This window comes from Rhinoderma darwinii, chromosome 1 (assembly GCF_050947455.1).
Source record: "Rhinoderma darwinii isolate aRhiDar2 chromosome 1, aRhiDar2.hap1, whole genome shotgun sequence".
In the NCBI taxonomy this organism is placed as follows: domain Eukaryota; kingdom Metazoa; phylum Chordata; class Amphibia; order Anura; family Rhinodermatidae; genus Rhinoderma; species Rhinoderma darwinii.
This window is the reverse complement of record NC_134687.1, coordinates 480,260,786-480,281,975: the sequence shown is the minus strand read 5'-3', so window position 1 is coordinate 480,281,975 and position 21,190 is coordinate 480,260,786. Positions and strand designations below refer to the sequence as shown.

At 46.0% G+C, this 21,190-nt stretch overlaps 1 protein-coding gene across 3 annotated transcripts in view; it reads right to left on the bottom strand.

The window, feature by feature from the left end:
- MORN3 (MORN repeat containing 3) overlaps window positions 1-20,453 on the bottom strand; it is a 51,639-nt gene extending 31,186 nt beyond the window's left edge. The window contains exons 1-5 of one of the 3 annotated variants that reach the window (XM_075854766.1): window positions 20,405-20,453; window positions 8,252-8,402; window positions 7,796-7,953; window positions 5,083-5,242; window positions 4,324-4,659 (exon numbers count right to left, since the gene is read on the bottom strand). In XM_075854766.1, the coding sequence (XP_075710881.1) occupies window positions 4,493-4,659; window positions 5,083-5,242; window positions 7,796-7,953; window positions 8,252-8,402; window positions 20,405-20,440 (672 nt within the window). In that variant the 5' untranslated portion in view covers window positions 20,441-20,453 and the 3' untranslated portion in view covers window positions 4,324-4,492. Of the gene's footprint in view, window positions 1-4,323; window positions 4,660-5,082; window positions 5,243-7,795; window positions 7,954-8,251; window positions 8,403-10,003; window positions 10,084-20,404 lie in introns of those variants that run through there. The other 2 variants (XM_075854758.1, XM_075854762.1) reach the window with 2 other exon arrangements.
- Between the last annotated feature and the right edge of the window lie 737 nt (window positions 20,454-21,190).

The following is a 21,190-nucleotide window of genomic DNA, read 5'->3' as shown; positions in this document are numbered from 1 at the left end:
CCACCGGGTGTCTGTCTGCTGCCGAAGCCTTATCTTAAGCCTGAATCACCGCTACTGTCTACATTACCACAGTTACCCTTTCTGGACTATAGACATTGTATTGTACCTGGTTGGCCAGCTGCCTATCCGCTACACGGTACGGCCCAGTGGGTCCACACCCCGCACCGTGAAATCTTGTTTACTCCGTGTGTGTAACTAAGAGCAGACGACAGAGCCTAGTGGTGCCCCCTACATGCTGGGAGGGTACAGCGCCCTGTGCACTCGCACAGGTCGCACACCCCTAAGGCCAGCCCTGAATATATCTAATACAGGTGTCTCAAACTAGGTTCGGTAAATGGGCCGCACATAGAAGAAAATTTGAAGTTGATGGGACGCGTTACTTTCAAATTTGATAAGATACAAAATTATTGTTAACCCCTACACGACTGACATACGGCTATATACGTTCTAACTGCCGATGCCCTGTGTAGTTTAATGCGTGTATAGACATCGGCAGTGCTGCTTCAGTGTGAGCTGCACTGCACTCTCATGTGTGCCGGGGCTTTTAGACCCCCAGAACACACCCCCACTGTAGATAGTGCCACCCACAACCCCCGCAAAACCCTCTGTAGATAGCGCCACCCAAGCTCCCTCCAGCATCAGAATCCCCGGTCAGCGCTCTGGCCGAGGATTCCCCTCCTAGAGGGAGCCCCCGCCGTCTTTCCATCCCCGCTGTAGAAAGTGCAACCCACTTGCAGATAGCAACCCCCCCGCTAGAGAGAGCCACTAACGTCACTGTCCAAATGGACAGTGACGTCGGGGGCTCTGTCCAGAAGCAGAATCCCTGGCCAGTGCGATCTGACACCGGGAATTCCGTTCCTAGAGTCAGTTCAGGTGGCACTATTTACAGTGGGGGGGGGGGGGGCTGCAATGCTATCTACAGCGGAGGGTTGCTATCTAGCATCGCACCCCACACTGTAAATAGCGCCACTTGAACTGACTCTAGGAGCATAATCCCCTGTGTGAGATCGCACTGGCCGGGGATTCCGCTACTGGAGAAGCCCCTGGTGTCACTATCCATATATGGACAATGACGTCAGCGGCTACTCCTGGACCGGAATCTCCACTCTGGCAGGGAATTCCGCTTTTAGAGTTAACCCCTAACATCACTGTGCATATATGGACAGAGACAGGTTTAAACTTAACGGAAATTTGCGAGTTTACTCCACTTGCTTATTTTAACAATCCAGTTTTCCAGTTTAAGTGTTGCTAAATGCAGTCTGGCTGCTCGGTTGGTAGCGTTTGCCAGACACAAAAATATAAAGATTGGGCAGCCCCTTTTTAGATAGTACCACAGTGCCCTCTGTGGATAATGCCATAGTGTTCTCTGTAGATAATGCCACACACCCACCCATGGATAATGCCACAGTGCCATCTGTAGATAATGCCACAGTGCCCTCTGTAAATAGTGCCACACACACACCACCCCCTATAGATAGTACCACACACAGTGATGTCAGGGGAAACCTCAGAGCCGGAGTCCCAGGCAGAGCGCTAGTAGCGCTCTTCCTGGGACTCCAGCTCTGCTCCAGACATCACTGTCCATATATGGACAGTGATGTCAGGGGCAACACCAGAGCCGGAGTCCCGGGCAGAGCGCCACTAGCTCTCTGCCTGGGACTCCAGCTGTGCTTCTGACATCACTGTCCATATATGGACAGTGATGTCAGGGGCTTCCCCAGCCGGAGTCCCGGAGCAGAGCCGCTTCTAGCACTCTGACTGGGACTCCAGCTCTGCTCTTGACCTTACTGTCCATATATGGACAGTAATGTCAGGGGCTTCATCAGAGCAGGAGTCGTGATCAGAGCGCTAGTATAAGTATAACTCTAACTATAATAGCGCCACACACTGTGTCCCTGATTATAATAGCACCATGCACTATGTCCCTGATTATAATAGCACCATACGCTATGTCACACTCACAGTGCCCCTGTAGATAATGCCCTCATAGAGCCCCCTGTAGACAGTGCCCCACATAGAGCCCCCTATATACAGTGCCCCATATAGAGCCCCTGTAGATAGTGCCCCACATAGAGCCGCTGTGGATAGTGCCCTGCATAAGATCCCCTGTAGGCTGTGGCCCCCATAGATCCCCCTGTACATGGTAGCCCTTGTAGATAGTGACCCACATACAGCCCCCTGTAGATAGTGCCCCACATATAGCCCCCCCTGCAGATAGTGTCCCACATATGGCCTCCTGTAGATAGTGCCCCAAATATAGCCCACCTGTAGATAGTTCCTCAAATATAGCCCCCTGTAGATAGTGCCCCACATATAGCTCTCCTGTTGTTTTCAGTGGCGCCTCCGCCCCCTCAGAGAGGCAGCCGGCTGAGACGAGATGCTCATCTCGCCTCATGGACGGTGCGGCCCTGGGTATATGTTTTGTGCCTATGATTAAGGCATGAATTTTGTGAAAAACTGTGATTGTGTATTTATGTGACCCTACTAATGGTGGAAAAATGTAAATGTGTACTGCTCCCTTAGACCAGGATCACACACAGTTTTGATGCAGTTTTTGGTGCAGGTTTTGGCTTAGTTTTTGAGCCAAAGTCAGAAGTCGATCCAAAATTAAGGAAAGGTTTAGGGCACGTTCCCACGTGGTGGAATTGCTGTGGAATTCCGCTGCGGACAGTCCGCACTGGAAATAAGCAGCAGACAGTCTGTCCATTGGTTTCCACACCTTTTTAGTGTCCGCAGCATACACTGGCTGTTGCGGACTGGATGCGTAGTTGTGGCGGTATTTCTCCATTGACTTCAATGGAGTTGCAAACTTACGCAATGAAATCCGCAGATGTTATGTGTGTTGCGTTGTGGATTGCTTTCACGAACAGGATATTTCATCATTCTGGCTGGACCTTTGTGTTTCGAGGTCTATAGCCAGACTAAGATGGAATGTTTTTAAAGACAGCAGGGAGTACTCTTCACCTGAATCCGCAAAAACTAATCCGCAGCAATTTACTTCACATAATAGGCAAAGGCGCAACGGAATCTGCAACGCAGATTATGTGCGGCATTGATGCGGACAGTGTCTGCAGAAATACGCCACGTCTGAACATGTGTCCACTCCTGTGTTTAGCTTAAAAAAAAATGAGCCAAAAACTGTATCAAAACTGTGTGTGTGATCTTGGTCTCAAAGGGATTCCTGGAGTGCAACAGCAGCAGCAAACACAGTCTGGGTCATGATTGAAAAGTGTTAGGGATGTAAATTGGCAGAAGAGCAATAAGAACAATACACCGAGGATGTATGCAAAATCCATAGATGGACATACAGACATTTTTTTATTACTTCCAAGACAAGTAGTAATTTTCTGAATGTGAACATTGATTTTCTTATTTATTTTTTTTACATTTTTAAACCAAATAAAGTTTTATTGTATAGGTGGATGAGAGCATCGGGATATAGTAGTCAACAACTGTAAAATAGAGAAGTACAATAAATTTTTACTAGAACAATCAATTTTTGATGGAGCAAAACAGTACAGTAAGAAGCATCACAAGGCACAACCGCAAGTACAGAGCCGACAGAGAACATGTACACATAGCTATAAAGCATCGCAACAGCATAGGAGCCGAAGCGATAGTCATCTGATTGTAGCTAAACCTTTGTAACCAAATGTTGTATTGTTCCAATGCATGTAAAATAAATTGTCAAGCAATTTTGTAAATGGTCTTAATTAATAATATCCTACCGTTTAGTGTCTACAGCTTCTATGCAGACATATGTCTCTATGGTTACAGACTACAAACCCTGTGTATTCTGATACTGCAGTCACACTCCATTCTATCTGTCCCTTGCCTCTTGCTATTTTCTGAGTGTATGTTAACAAGAAGTGCTGGACGCATTGAAGGAAGTATGACTACACAACCAGTTCATACAGTGTTTGTAGTCTGTATCCATGTTGCATGGGTGTCAAATGAGATCATGCATCTGCATTATGCAGAATATACAGTATGATATTGCAGCCCATAAAAATTGTCCCCATTGTTTCTGTCTACTTCCTTCATCTATTCTTATGTTTAGGCAAAATTTATATCAATTTTGTGGGTTGCTACAGGGACATTGTAATGTTATCCATACAAACCAAAATGCTGGGACAAACCAAATCACTGAGATTTATCATTTCCTTCAATTATGAACGTAAGCAACAATTCAGAGAGTAAGGTATTGATAACTAAAACTAATATACGTATAATATGAGTCAATAAAAAAACGCACCACATGAGCGCCAAATCAGACACGTAAAAAAACACATATGTAAGAAGGAGAATCTACGGCCCGGGTAAAAAATATCTCAAATTAAAACAAGCAGAGAAAGTTTAACAAAAATGTAATATGAGGTAGTTCACATAAATAAATGCTTCATAGAAGTGGGTGCAAGGGATAATGAATGTACCTCAAGACTGTGGTGAGGTGGTACAATCTCACCAACCTGGTGGTACATCGTAATGAATATTAACACTTCATGTCATTGAGCACATATGACAAATAGCGGTACCCATCAGCAGCAGCCAAATAGTTCAATCTTATCTGGCCATATCCGGAGGCAGGGAAAATGAGCAGATGGAGGAGGAAACCATACCTGTCCCTAGATGCACCCTCCAGTAATCTTAGCTCTGCCCCTGTAGAAAAAAAACTGTTGAAATCTGGGTAACTTCCCCCGAAAAGGGCAACCCTGGCAGGAACCTGCTCCTGACATCCCAGATCTACTAGACGTCTCTATATGTTTTCTTGGTCTGTAGAGTACAATTCATCAGGGGAATGTGGGGGATATAAAGCTGCAAAGTCAGGTCAACTTAGTTATAGGCCAGGCATGTGGTGAACGAATATGGCATCCATCCATAGCGCCAAAGCCACGGCCGTTCTGTCTCATAGAGGGGGTCCTGAGCAGGGGACCCTCCTCTATAACATCCATATGCCCTAATAGGACATATGGAAAGGGGTTGTCTTCACGAAACAACCCTTTTAAATCATAATAGGTGAGAGCAATTTAATATATAATTGGAAGATCATGTAGCCTGTATAATGATAACCATATTATTTACCTAATCGTAGCATCCCTTGACCACAGTATTTATCTTCTCGCCATTCTCCTTCATAAATATCTCCATTCGCAAAATACATTCTGCCCCAGCCACTTCTTTGTCCAGCCTCCCAGTCACCTTCATAATACTCTTTATCTGCGTAGAAATAAGTCCCGTATCCCTGTAAAAATAAAACGACCCATTAACTTATTTCCATAGATGTTTGTTTCTTAGTTCATATAGTTTTAACCAGTAGCGGACACAGACAGCTTGGGGCCCCTGTGCAAGAACAGTATATGGGCCCCTTGTTTTCCAATATCTTATAATAGATCACCACCTTATGTAAAATGTATTACCTCAGGCATTTACATGCAATCTAATAGACAGAAGGAGGCTGCTTTTAGGGGACAGTGGGCCCCTTACCTACAGGGTCCCTGTGCCGCTGCACATGTTGCACCAATGGTATGTCCGCCCCTGGTTTCAACCCTTCTGCATCTGAAATAAAACTCTCTGAGGTCAGTATAAGGTAGTGATAGACATGCTGATTTCCGCGGTCTGTCACTTATGTCTAACAGTTTAATGATTTAGGATAACTTACATTTTGAATGTTGCAACGTGATGCAAGCGCTGAGAGAAAAGAGTTCGGCTTTTGTAATGACCTGCCGCTCCCTCCACCCAGCCGCCGATGAATTTCTCTCAATTACTTTGCATAAGTAGAAATCAGTCAATCATCGGCAGCTGGGCGGGGGAGAGCAGCTCATGAATACACCGGGCTCCTTCTTCCCAGTACTCGCATGGCGCTGCAATATTCAAAATGTAAGTTATTCTAAATCACTGAACTATCAGACATGAGTGAAAGACAGCTGAACTCAGCATGACCATCACTACTTTATAATGCCCTCATACTGCCCTCAGAGAGGGCAGTAGAAAGTCAGTAACGAGTTCCCTTTAGGCCGGGTTCCCACGTAGCATAAACGCTATGGAATTCTGTGCGGAAATTCAGCAGCATTTACAATAGCAGGAAAGTGGACGAAATTGTGAAAATATCGTGCTCACGCTGTGGAAAAAACCACAGAGAAAACGTTAATAAATTGTAATTTAAATCCACAGCATGTCATTTTATATTGTGTTTTCGTTGCTTTTCTGTTGTGGGTTTTCCCCATTGAATTCAATGGGGATGCAAAACCTGCAACAAATAGCGAAGTGTTCTGACTTTTGCAGCAGAATCGCAAAAATTGCAACACAGAAAAAAAGATATATATTCTTACCCAGAACTCTCTGCTTCATTCTCCAGTCTGGCCTCCTGGGATGACGTTTCATTACATGTGACTGCTGCAGTCAATCACAGGCTTCAGAGGTCACATGGGCTGCAGCGTCATCCAAGGAGGCCGGACCGGACAGCAAAGGTGGGACGCGTCACCATGATAACGGACAGGGTAAGTATATGAATTTTTTTTTTTCTGCAGCGAAAATTTTGCCCAAAAAACTTGCGTTTTTTTGGACAGAATGTGCTGCGGGTTCCAGGTCGGATACGCTCTGTAGTTTTATGCAGCGTATATGACCCGTTGAAACCCGGCCTTAATGTTTTCATTGGGAATTTTGTGCATCAGTAATGTTCTGTACCGTTAGGTTTCTGCTACTTTGAAGGGCAGAAATGGCATAGTGTGCAACGTTATTTTAAAATCTGTACACATCTGCATTTGTCATTCCATCATAGGAACAGAAAAACAAAATAAGGGCAGTGCCAGATCTGTTACATGATGGACACCAAGGGTGCTCGATGGATTCCATTGAATTTAATCAATGGTTTTCTCAATTTTACCAGAATCTGTGCTGGAGGCTCCTAGCGTAGCCTACAATGCAGATGTTAACACAGCCTAACCAGTAACAAATAGAAACCTGACAGATTCCATTAAAGTTATTGGGATCCATTAGGATCTGTTAGGGTTCATTATGATTTGTTAAAAACCAATCTATCATGGATCTCTCAGAAAAGAGAGCCTTCATATCAGTGTTATCCCCGGGATGAAGCTTTGGGTGAAACGTCTGTTGGGGCCTGGTGATAGGCTGCAGTTGGTATTCTTTTCATTGTCCTTATGCTGTATTATCCCTGGCTCTGATATGTACCTGTGTTATGCCTCATGCACACGACGGGTCCCTTCAGTGAGCCGTGGAAAGATAGAACATGTCCTATCTTTCTATGGATCGGAGAATCGGGTCAATTTTTATGGACCCGATTCACTCGCTAAAGTGAATGGGTCCGTGAAAACTATCGGGTGCCACTCGGATGCCGTTAAAAATGGCCCAAGTGGCACATCAGTCGTGTGCAACTGGCATTAGCCATGCATATGTTTTGCAGCTATATACCTGTTATCAGTAGGGATGGTGAGCATTTGAACATATGGGAACAGTTCTATTTCCTAATATATATTTGCATTACTTGCATATCACCCCAGTCCTACCACTTTTCTTAAGGCTTTTTCCTTCTCCTATTTTTATCAAATTTGTATGTTTTTATTGATGTATTTATATAATAAAGCAAGTTCTCTACTATTTATATACATATCTTTGTTCTGTGTTTTTATCGATTATATTGATTTCGTCACATGGGACATTAACATTGTTGGAACCAGTATGCCTGTTCTTTCTTTATAGGTTGTCATGAGTGTGAACAGACCCATACATGCATTTTTTTTCCATCTCATGTCTTTGTGTAACCAAAGAAGCAACTTACATGTTTTTTGTCCTTTTTCCAGCATCCAGAATAAACCTTTACATATTCTTTAGTGTTGGGGTCTTGCACACTGTATGTCCCAAAACCACTTCTTTTTCCACTTTTCCATTCTCCTTCATAAATGGAGTTTGTGCTCTTCCATACAAAAGTGCCTTTGCCTGAAATATCACGATTCAAATAAATAAAAATTTGTGTGGCCACGAGGCAGAGATTCTGGGTTTCCAAACAAATATTATGAACATGACTGGAGATGCACTTTGCTATGTAGAGATATATAAAGGCTAATGAAGAGTAATCCTGTAGTAGTTGCCGATGGAAACCAATGATGTTACAGCTTTTATTTTCCAATCTCTCAAAAAATGAAAGTTGTACTGAGATAAGTTGTTATTGGTAGCCACTATTGGTTTTAATACAACTCTCCAAACATCCCCTGTTAATGTGGGCTCGACGACTCACCGTGCTTTTGGTTATTCAGCCACTCTCCTGTGTATTGATCCCCATTTACGCTGTAGACTGTATGCCTTAAGCCGGACTTCTGTGCTTTTTTGTCCCAATCTTTCCATGGAGGTTCAATGCTCCTGGGGTATTTTACAAAAGGCATCAGGACCTGAAATCACAATAACACATACCCCTCAAAATGTCTTTTTAAAAAAAACAAAACAAAAAAAAACCACAGATATCTTTATGGAACATCTTTACATCTTATAAAGACACATAGATACAAGCGCAAAAAACAACATCCTAAATAGTAACCCCCCCCCCCCACTTTGAGAAATAGTCCAAGATACCATTACCATATTCATATATTAACTTTATGTGATATCATGTACATTATACAAATAATATAAAATATATATGTGGTCAATTGGCGGTACAGTAGAGCTCCTTTCAGCATGACAGGGAGGCCGTCGCCATATACATTCAATAGGGTGTAGATGCATAGCTAAGCTATGTATATCCTATAGCCAATATGCTGAGAACCATCTCGCTAAGATGCAGAGCACTGGTCAAGGGCCAGTAGGAAGATAGTTACCCTGTATGACCCATTACTGCGATAGGTCTTAAAGGGTAAGCCACCATGGAGCCGCGATGTGGTTGAAAACCGTTCTGGTGCACCATTTGGTGCAGTTGCCAAATTGCCTTGTGCTGTTGCTGGAAATACTGTTGGTTGTCTTCAAAGTCTTGTCTTCAAAGTTTTTAGATTTGAAGACAACCAACAGTATTTCCAGCAACAGTGCACGGCAATTTAACGGCCGCACAATTTAATTAGCGGCCACACAATTTTGCAGGTAAACAGCAGTTTTACAATCAACACCATGCAGCCATTAACAAGCAATTTGACAACTACACAGAATAGTTTGCGGGCGCAGTTTTCATCTGCATCGGGTGCAGGTCAATGCCGCTCGATAGGGCTTACCCTGATGGTCAGGGCTGGAAGGGGGTAGTCAACAAATTGGGCAAACAGCACAGGTTAAAAGTTGTAATTCGGGCATCTAAGGGACCCCATAATGAATAGTTACAATGGGAAAGTCACTTTTTTGCTGGAATTTCTCTTTAATGAAGTAAGGTTTTTCAATCTGTTCAAAATACAATCTTATGACATTCCATTACTTTTCACACGCGGATAAGCAGTAAAATCCGCAAGTAACGCGCGGATATTTGACGCAGATTTGGTTGCGGATCTGAATCTGATTTTTCGCAATCCCGAATCCCCCATGTGAACATATCAGTTACCAGTGTTTTCCCTAGGAACTCCTATTCTTGTAAATATGAGGAAATTGGAAACTACAAACAGTGCACACATATCCAAATACTGTTATATTACTATATCTGGTAAATATTATAATCAAACAGCTGGTAAATATTATAATCAAATAGCTGGTAAATATTATAATCAAATAGCTGGTAAGTATTATAATCAAATAGCTGGTAAAACCACTGAAAACTCTCTCTACCAACAGAGTGCTCCATGTTACTGCATTACTGTGATTACATCTTCTCCACTTTTTAGACTGTTTTAATTGTAGTAAATTATTCAGTATTTATTTAGTAAGCACCCCAGACGCCAGTATCTGTGAGAATGTTCTGACCTTTTCTCAGAGAACGTCTGCCTGTGCTTAAAAAGAAATAAACACCATTCCGTAGAAATTCATATTATTTCTTCAATTCCATAGATCAATATATTACAGAAATCATAAACATACAAACCTCCTTATGTGACGATGACAATTTTTAACTTAATTTGAAGTATCTGGCAGGCAAACAGCAGCTACTCTGGATTATCTAGAATGCAAAGAGCAGCTACACACAACACAACAATAGCAGAGGTGGCCATAGCAACAGAACACTATGACTGCCAGCCTCAAGCGTCTGTCACGCCCAGGGAGGTGGGTAACACGCCTCTGTATGGAGTTTTACCCTATTCCCTGGAAATCCAATTCAACTGGTTAAATGTCTGATTAATAAGAACTGAACATTATGGGTTTAAAGAGAACACATTCAAGATCCCACAACTAGTGACAACAAACCACGACAGCAAATAACTTACAAAAGTGTTCCGAGATTTTTATTTCTCAACATACTCTGTTTAACAGCATTGTGAGAAACTAGACATGGACCGCACAATCCACAATATATACGATGATCTGAGCCGCTAGGCATAATTTAGAAACATGAACATGAGGTTCTTTGTAAACATTTTGATCAAACTGTATAAGCCCACTTGCCACTTCACGGCGACCTCTTTAAAGTGGGTCCCTACTCTAGCGGTTGCAGCACCGCATGGCGGCTACCACCACCGCAGCACCGCTCCTGCAGAGGGAGCAACCCAGCGGCCCAAAAGCACCCATGCCTTCAGACCGTGCCAAGCCTCCTTGGCTCTGGGCCACGTCCCCCCACAAGTGCAGCACTACAGCAACAGACACCACCATACAGCACCACAACATGTGAACAGATGGAATGAGCTCACCTTGCCATGCGCCCCCAGTGGCCAACTGAGAGCACGAGCAGGAACACTTATGAGGTCATTCTGGAATTAAAATCAGCTGGGTATTTTTTCAAATGCGTGGAGTGCTGGTACCAAGTAAAACAAAGGAAATGAGGAGGATAGACTATACAATATCAGCATTGTGAGAAACTAGACATGGACCGCACAATCCACAGTATATACGTTGATCTGAGCCGCTAGGCATAATTTAGAAACATGAACATGAGGTTCTTTGTAAACATTTTGATCAAACTGTATAAGCCCACTTGCCACTACTCTGTTTAACCATAACATTAAGGCTGGGTTCACACTATATGTTTTTGTTGCATTTTTAACATGCATATTTGTTTTTTTGGTAGATAAACCCCTATATATCAATGGGAGTTCATAAAAAAACGCGTGTTAAAAACACAACAAAAAAGCAGTGTGTGAAGCCAGCCTAAAATCACTTACAGGGGATGTGACTAACATTGATTATATCGTTACAATGGCGCCTATCAAGGGGTGGGATATATTAGGCAGCAAGTGAACAGTCAGTTCTTGAAGTTGATGTGTTCGAATTAGGAAAAATGGGCAAGTGTAAGGATCTGAGAGACTTTGACAGGGGCCAAATTGTGATGGCTATATGACCAAGGCAGAGCTTCGCCAAAACAGCAGGTTTTGTTGGGTGTTTCCGGTATGCAGTGGTTAGTACCTACCAAAAGTGGTCCAAGGAAGAACAACAGGTGAACCGGCATTAGGGTCATTGAAGAAGTGAAGCGGGTAGAGGTAGTGTGATGCTCTAGGCAATGTGCTGCTGGGAAACCGTGGGTCCCGGCATTCATGTGGATGTTACTTTGACACTTACTACCTACCTTAACATTGCTACAGACCAAGTATACCCCTTCATGGCATTTGTATTTCCTAATGAAAGTGGCCTCTTTCAGCAGGATAATGCGCACTGCGACACTGCAAAAATTGTTCAGGAATGGTTTCAGGAATATAACCGGGAGATCAAGGTGTTGACATGGCCTCCAAATTCCCCAGATCTCATTTTGATCGAGCGTCTGTGGGATGTGATTTAAAAACAAGTGAGATCCAACTTAGGGTATGTGCACACGTAGTGACCAAAAACGTCTGAAAATCCAGAGCTGTTTTCAAGGGAAAACAGACCCTGCTTTTCAGACGTTTTTTGACCAACTCGCATTTTTCGCGCCGTTTTTCGCGCCGTTTTCGCAGCGTTTTTTACGTCCGTTTTTGGAGCTGTTTTCATTGGAGTCTATGAGAAAACAGCTCCAAAAACGTCCAAAGAAGTGTCCTGCACTTCTTTTGACGAGGCTGTATTTTTACGCGTCGTCGTTTGACAGCTGTCAAACGACGACGCGTAAATAACAGGTCGTCTGCACAGTACGTCGGCAAACCCATTCAAATGAATGGGCAGATGTTTGCCGACGTATTGTAGCCGTATTTTCAGACGTAAAACGAGGCATAATACGCCTCGTTTACGTCTGAAAATAGGTCGTGTGAACCCAGCCTTAAAGAACTTACAGGAAATGTTGCTTGCTATGGTCTTGGTGCCAGATACCACAGGACACATTCAGAGGTATTGTGGAATTCATGTTTTGATGGGTCAGAGCTGTTTTAGCAGCAGAAGGGGGACCTACACAATATTAGGCAGGTGGTTTTAATTGTTTTGGCTGATCGGTGTATAGTGCCTATAAAAAGTATTCACACTGAACTTTTTCCTGGGCCAATATGGGCCGTGAAGATGAGCACTGATCAACAAGGCAGCCCTTTGATCGGCGCTCGTTTGCTCCTTTTACAAGGAGCAATGATTGGTTATGTATGGGGACGAGCGTTCAATAACACGATCGTTCTTCATACATTTCCTTCATGTCAGCAGCACATCTCCCTGTTTACACAGGGAGATGTGCTGCTGACTAGCGACCATTTTTTTAGCCACATAAGCAGATCAGCCGATGAACGAGCATTTGCTCGTTCATCGGCTTATCATTGCCCTGTTTAAACAGGGGAATGAGTGTTCATATGAACGCTTGTTTTCCCGATCATTGATCTGTGTAAAAGGGCCTTTAGGTACAGCAGAACCTCAGGAGGTCTCAGCATTATGGCCAGGGGCGTAGCTAAAGGCTCATGAGCCTCGATGCAAAGATTCTTCTTGGGGCCCCCCCTCCCCAAACTTCTCATGGCTGACTGCCTGCAGCTTTCAGTTGCATCGCTGGGTTTCGTAAGTGACCCAACAATGCAGCACTAGCAGCCAGGGGCGTCACTAAGGTCTTGAAACGTCAGGGGAAATAGCCCCAATACATATACCCACCAAAAAAATGTGTGTGCGTGTATGTATATGTGTATACAGAAGACAGCATATCTATAGCATTATGACCCTGTAATGTCCGTGGCTGCTCGCCGTCAGCTCCAATCTCCTCCTGACAGCCACAGCCACGAGTCGGCGAGCGCTGGCCCCAGCCTCCACCGGATCCCATAGGGTGTGCGCACGCTCGTGCCCACTCTTAAAGGGGCAACGCACCGGACTTCTGATTAACTTGAACCCGTGAGTGCCAAAATCGTGTCGTGCTGTATCCCACGTCTGACCTGCTTCACCTCGCCTGACGTCTACCTGCTGCCTCGTCCCAGCCGAGCCTGCTCTGCTGCTATCCGAGCTGCCACAGGTACCTATAGGAACTATAGACATTGACCTGTGCCCTGTTGGCCAGCTGCCATACCGCCAAGGCGGTATGGCCCAGTGGGTCCACAGACCCTTCATGACAGTACGCTCAGGCCATGGACCCCGCTGGTCGATTCAAGACTATGACGACGTCTCAAGAAATGCGGGCGAATATGCTAGACCTCCGGTCTCGACAGGTCCAACTCCTCCAGGCGTTGAACATTCTTGCACGTCGGCAGGAGGCACAAGCTGCCGTTCCTCCTACTACACCTCCTGGCAGTGTTGATCCTCAGACTACACCTCTTGGCAGTGTTGACCCGCGTGTTTCTTTGCCACTTCCTGACCGCTATGATGGAGAAGCAAGTACCTGTTGTGGATTTCTGAATCCGTGCCAGATCCACTTCTGCCTGTATAATAGGACATTTTCGTCTGATGGCGCAAGGGTCGCTTTCATCATCTCTCTCCTCACTGGCAAGGCTCTTGCATGGGCGAACCCTATCTGGGAGAGACAGGGATCAGAGACCCGTGACTTCCAAGCCTTCCTCTGGACTTTTTGTATGGTGTTTGAGGAGCCTGGTCGGGTCTCATCTGCAGTGGCTTCTTTGATTAACCTACGCCAAGGGGACACCTCCCTGAGTGAGTACGCCATCCACCTCCGCACCCTGGTGGGAGAGCTGCTATGGAACAATGAGGCCCTGGTGGCTGCATTCAGGCATGGACTGGCTCCTAAAATTAAGGACCAACTTGCCGCTCGGGATCTGCCGTCTGCCCTGGATGACCTCATCCTTCTGTCCGCAAAGATTGATATACGGATCCGACAACGCCTCCAAGAGGTTCGACGGGAGGGAGTCCTTCCCAGTCTGGCTCCTACTTTGCAGCAACCCCTGCTCTCCTCAGATGTCGATCCTTTTGTCTGTGATAATGGACCAGTGTAAGTTATCCTCCCAGGAGAGACAACGCAGACGTACTTCTGGACTCTGTCTTTATTGCGGCCTCGGTGGCCATTTTGTGCTCATTTATCCCCCAAAGATCCCAAAGCCTAGGGTTGCTAGGAGTGAGAACCTTGGGTAAGAATGGACTTCCGTCTAAATTGTCCATACCTGTGACCATAGTGTCCGGTGAGAGAACGCATCAGGTCTCAGCGTATCTGGACTCTGGATCCATTGCTAATTTCATCCGTAGAGACCTGGGGGACCTTCTGCAATTACCCACCTCCCCTCTGGAGAGCCCGGTGACAGTTGCTTCTGTAAATGGACTACCTCTGCAAGACCCAGTTATAGCTGTGACCAAGCCGCTGAGGCTCCAAGTACGGGCTCTTCACTCAGAACTTCTGTCTTTCTATGTCCTATCCAAAGCCGTTAACCCTGTGTTGCTGGGCCTGCCTGGCTTCGACTGCATGCTCCAGTCCTGGACTGGAATTCTGGAGAGGTTCTCCAGTGGGGCCCTGAGTGTCAAAGCCGTTGCCTGGTGCAGATTCATTTGGTTCAGCCTTCTCTGCCTCGGTCATTGTCAGGAGTGCCGAGTCATTATGCTGCATTTTCGGATGTCTTCAGCAAGAAGGAGGCGGAGACATTGCCTCCACATCGGGCGTATGACTGCCCTATTGAACTGATTCCTAGTGCATCCCTTCCCCGTGGTTGGGTATATCGTCGCTCCTTGCCAGAGACTCTGTCCATGTCCGCCTATGTGAAAGAGAACTTGCAGAGGGGCTTCATACGAAAGTCTTCCTCCCCAGCAGGAGCTGGGTTCTTCTTTGTTAAAAAGAAAGATGGCTCTCTTCATCCCTGTATCGACTACAGAGGTCTGAACCAGATCACGGAGAAGAATAAATATCCGTTGCCACTGATCTCTGAACTGTTTGATCGTATACGTGGTGCCAAGATTTTTTCTAAATTAGATCTGCGTGGGGCTTAAAGCCTAGTCCGGATTCGCCAGGGTGATGAATGGAAGACTGCATTTAACACCCGTGATGGACACTATGAGTATCTAGTAATGCCGTTCGGCCTGTGTAATGCTCCCTCGGTCTTCCAGGAGTTTGTTAATGACATTTTCCATGACCTCCTCTATGTTTGTGTAGTAGTCTACCTTGATGACATCCTGATTTGTTTCTCCAGATCCTATGACGCATCAGAGACATGTCCGTCAAGTTCTGCTACGGTTAAGGGAGAATCGTCTGTATACCAAGTTGGAGAAGTGCGTGTTTGACAGAGATGCTCTACCCTTCCTGGGCTACATCGTCTCGAATCGAGGTCTCGAGATGGATCCTGAGAAGGTAAAGTCTGTCCTGGAATGGCCACGTTCTCAAGGCTTGAGGGCCATACAGCGCTTTTTGGGATTGGCCAATTTTTACAGGCAATTTATTCCAAACTTCTCCTCACTGACTTCTCCCATCTCTAACCTCACTAAGTAGGGTATGAATGCCAAGGTGTGGACTCCCGAAGCAGAGTCCGCATTCAATAGCCTGAAGAGTGCCTTCAGGTCAGCCACTATCCTCCATCATCCGGATGTTTCTCTGCAGTTCTCGTTGGTGGTGAACGCATCCTCTGTTGGTGCTGGTGCACTCCTGTTCCAGAGAGGTCCCAAGGCCAAGTCATGGGTATGTGGATATTTCTCTAAGCTTTTCTTTTCCGCAGAACGCAACTACTCGATTGGGGATCGGGAGTTACTGGCCATCAAATTGGCTCTGGAAGAGTGGAGACATCTACTAGAGGGGGCAGCGCATCCGATCCTAATTTTTACAGACCACAAGAATCTGTACTACCTCCAGACGGCCCAACGGCTGAACCCTCGTCAGGCCAGGTGGTCACTGTTCTTTATCAGGTTCCAGTTTGAGCTCCATTATCGTCCGGCCGACAAGAATGTAAGGGCCGATGCCTTGTCCAGGTCTTTCGAGACGGAAGACACCATGGAGAGTCCACAGAACATTATTGATCCGTCTTGCATTGTCCCTAACAATCCCCTGCAAGTTGGGGACATTCCTCCAGGGAGGACTTTTGTGCGCCTGGCTGATCGTGCAAGAATCCTCCGCTCCTCTAGACTGGCAGGTGACGCGGGGGTCCGTAAAACCTGGGATCTGATTGCTCGTCATTTCTGGTGGCCCACGCTGCCTAAGGACATTATGGACTTTGTTTCTTCCTGCTGTGTATGTGCAGCCAACAATGCCGCTCACTCCAGACCTGCTGGTCTGCTCCAGCCATGGTCTGTGCCCAATGCTCCCTGGCAGCATATAGCTATGAACTTTTTTACGGACCTGCCTCTCTCTGCTGGATTTTCGAAGATGGCCCACTTCGTTCCTCTGACCGGTCATCCTTCTGCTGTTCATCCAATACAACTTCCGCCTGCAGTTTACCTCGAAGTTCTGGAGAGCCCTCTGCGGACTCCTCGGTGTGAAATTGGACTTTTCCTCAGCCTACCAAACTCATTCCAATGGTCGAGAGGATCAATCAGATCTTGGAGAACTACCTACGCCACTTCATCTCCAAGCAGCATGATGACTGGGTGCAGTTGCTCCCATGGGCTGAATTCTCCTACAATAATCACACCAGCGAGTCTACAAGGAATACACCGTTCTTGATTGTCTACAGCCAGCACCCACGAATTCCTCTCCCGGTGCCCGATACTTCCGAGGTACCAGCGGCTGACTCCGCTTTTAGAGACTTCCTGCAGATCTGGCAGCAGACTCGATCCTCCATCCTAATGGCAGTCGACCGCATGAAACGGAAGGCTGACACAAGGACAAGAGAACCTCCTCAGTTTCTTCCTGGCACAAAGGTCTGGCTGCCTTCTAGGAATATCCAACTAAGGGTGCCGTCGTGCAAATTTGCTGCCAGGTTCCTCGGACCATTCGAGATCCTGCAGCAGATCAACCCTGTCGCCTACAAGCTTCGGCTGCCTCCTACCCTCAGGATCCTCAACTCCTTCCATGTCTCCCTTCTGAAACCGGTGGTTCTGAACCGCTATACCAAGACTCCTAGCCCTGCGGTTGCCTCCAGCGGCCCTTTGGACACCTTTGAGGTTAAGGAGATCTTGGACACCAAGGAAGTGAGAGGAAAAACTTTTTATTTGGTGGATTGGAGGGGGTTTGGTCCTGAAGAGAAGTCCTGGGAGCCAGAAGAGAACCTCAATGCCCCCACTCTTCTGAAAAAGTTTCTCTCTCGCTCTGGTCCCAAGAAGAAGGGGCGTAAGAGGGGGGATACTGTAATATCAGTGGCTGCGGGCCGTCAGCTCCAATCTCCTCTTGACAGCCGCAGCCATGAGTCGGCGAGTGCTGGCCCCAGCCTCCTCCTCAGGAGACGCCAGCGCTCGCATCCACTCACCTCAGCCGGATCCCGTAGGGTGCGCGCACGCTCGTGCCCGCTCTTAAAGGGGCAGCGCGTGGACCAGACTTCTGATGAACTTGAATCCATGAGTACCCTGGACTATAAGAGGGCTCCAGTCCCCTGCTTCTATGCCTGAGTGTTGTTGATGTTTCCTAAGTTTGTCTATGTGATGGCCTCCTAGTGTTTTCCTGTTCCTGTTCCCTGTATTCCATACTATCATGGTCGAGCACTGTGCTGTGCCAAAGTCGTGTCGGGCTGTATCCCACGTCTGACCTGCTTCACCTCGCCTGACGTCTACCTGCTGCCTAGTCCCAGCCGAGCCTGCCCTGCTGCTGTCCGAGATGCCACAGGTACCTATACGAACTATAGACATTGACCTGTGCCCTGTTGGCCAGCTGCCATACCGCCAAGGTGGTAAGGCCCAGTGGTTCCACAGACTCTTCGTGACAGACCCTATAGCTATGGATAGGATTAGATACAGTGGCTCAGCAGACAGTATCACACATGATAGGATCAGATACAGTTGCTCAGCAGACAGTATCACCCATGATAGGATTAAATATAAGTCCCAGCAGACAGTATCACACATTATAGGATTAGATACAGTGGCTCAGCAGAAGAGTATCACACATGATAGGACTAGATACATTGGCTCAACAGAGAGTATCACACATGATAGGATTAGATATAGGGCCCAGCTCGCTGACATTGCGGCTCCAGGACTGGTTTTGCTTTTTTATGTGTTACTAATTATTTTTGTGTTTGTCTTTTTTTTTACAGATTTGGTTGTTGGACTACTTCGGATTCAAGGACAACTTCGATGGCAGCTTTTTTTTTTTATTCTCAATAAAATGTTAATGAGGGTTGTGTGGGATTTTTATTTCAATAAAATATTTTTTCTATGTCTTTGTATTTTTCTAAACTTTATTACTACCGCCTTAGTAATGGCCACTGGTTGATTGACAACTTCCATTACTAAAGCGGGACTTAATGTTAGACATGCAGAGGCTAACACTAACTCCCACTATTACCGTGGTACCCACCGCCCCCAGGGGTGCCGGGAAGAGCCAGGTACGATCCAGTACCCGACCATCTGTAGTGATGGTCAGGCAGTGGCGCGGCTACAGGCTGGTATTATTAGGCTAGGAAAGGCCAAAAACAGTGGCCCTTCCCACCCTGGTAATGCTAGGCTGCTGCTCTGTTGTATCTGGCTGGTTATAAAAATTGGGGAACCCCACATCGTGCTTTCCAATTATTTATTGATTTCTTAAAAAAATGACGTGGGGTCCCCCCCATTTTTCATAACCAGCCAGATACAACACAACAGCAGCAGCCTAGCATTACCAGGGTGGGAAGGGCCACATCTTTTTGCCTTTCCCAGCCTAATAATACCAGCCTGCGGCCCGTCCCAGTGCCCTACCATCACTACAGATGGTCGGGTACTGGATCGTACCCGGCTTTTCCCGACACCCCTAGTGGATACCGGGGTAATAACGGGGGTTAGTGTTAGCCTCTGCACCGGCTAACACTAAGCCCCGCCTTAGTAATGGACGTTGTCAATCAGTCAGTGGCCATTACTAAGGCGGTAGTAATAAAGTTTAAAAAAATACAAGGACATAGAATTATTGAAATAAAAATAACCCACACAACCCCCATTAACCATTTTATTGATAATAAAAAAAGCTGTCATCAAAGTAGTCCTCGAATCCAACATAGTCCAACGACCGAACCTTTAAAAAGACACAAACACAAAAAAAAAACATTAGTAAGGGCCTGTTCACATCACCGCTGGCCTTCTGTGCGAGGTTTCCATCGGGTAACCCATCAATGGAAAGGCAAACTAAAACCTCAGCTTCCGTTTCCTCACCATTGATCACCATGGTAACGGAAACGTTGCTAAAGGTTTCCGTTTGTCACCGTTGTGACAGGGTTCCGTCGTTTTGACGGAATAAATAGCGCAGTCGACTGAGCTATTGGTTGTGTCAAGAACAACGGAACCCTGTCACAACGTTGACAAACAGAAATGGAGATCAATTGTGAGGAAACGGAAGCTGAGGTTTCAGTTTGTCGTTCCGTTGAGGGGTTACCCGACAGAAACCTCCAATGGAACCCCTCAACGGAAGGGCAACGCTGATGTGAACACAGCCTAACACATATGGTGGGCTTAGATACAGGGCCCAAGTGCATGTGTGATACTGTTTGTTGGACCCTGTAAATCTAAGCCTAAGGTAGGCTTAGATACAGGGTCCAGCAGACCGTAATCTTATACAGTATAAGATTACTATCTGTTGGGGCTGTGTATCTAAGCCTACCACATGGTAGGCTTAAAAGGGGTTGTCCAGTCCCTAAACATTGATGGTCTATCCTGAGGATAGGCCATCAATAGCTGTTGGGTCGGGCTCCGACTCCCGGGACCCCCGTCAATCAGCTGTTTTGAAGGGGGTGCAGAGCTCGTACGAGCGCTGCCTCCCCTTCATTTCCCTTAATTGCTCACACTGTGAATCGCACGATTCACAGTGTGAGAAAGTGACTGTAATAAGGGGGAAGCAACTCTGCACCCCCTTCAAAACAGCTGATTGGCGGGGGTCCCAGGAGCCGGACCCTGACCCATTAGCTCCAGCAGACAGTGGTATTAAACTTACCCTCCTCTTCGGCCGCAGAGGAGGTCCTGACTCCATCCAGGGTCGGGATGCTGTGCGCAGCACATAGCGTTGTGACGTACTGTCAGTTACTATAGGAACGGGGGCCTGTGTCGTTTATTACATAGGCCCCAGTTACTATAGTAACTTTCATTGATGTGGTGCAGGCGGGCCGCGGGCGCCCCTGGCTTCGGGGCAATTGCGAACGCTGCGACCCCTGTAGTTACGCCACTGATTGTTGCATTATTGTGTAACAATATTGGATCACATTGTCTTTTTTGACATTTACATAGTTACATAGTTAGTACAGCTGAAAAAAGACACATGTCCATCAAGTTCAACCAAAGGATGGGAAAAGGGAAGGTAAAAACTTCTACACATAGGAGCTAATATTTTTTTGTTCTAGGAAATGATCTAAGCCTTTTTTAAAGCCATCCACTGTCCCTGCTGTGACCAACTCCTGTGGTGACTATTCCATAGATTCACCGTTCTCACAGTAAAGAAGGCTTGTCGCCTCTGCAGGTTGAACCTTTTTTTCTCCAGACGGAGGGAGTGCCCCCTTGTTTTTTGAGGGGGTTTTACATGAAACAGGATTTCACCATATTTTTTGTATGTGCCATTAATATATTTATAGAAATTAATCATGTCCCCCTTTAGTCGTCTTTTTTCAAGGCTAAATAGGTTTAATTATTTTAATCTTTCCTCATAACTTAAATTCCCCATGCCCCTTATTAGCTTCGTTGCTCTTCTTTGTATTTTTTCCAACTCCAGGGCATCTTTTCTATGAAC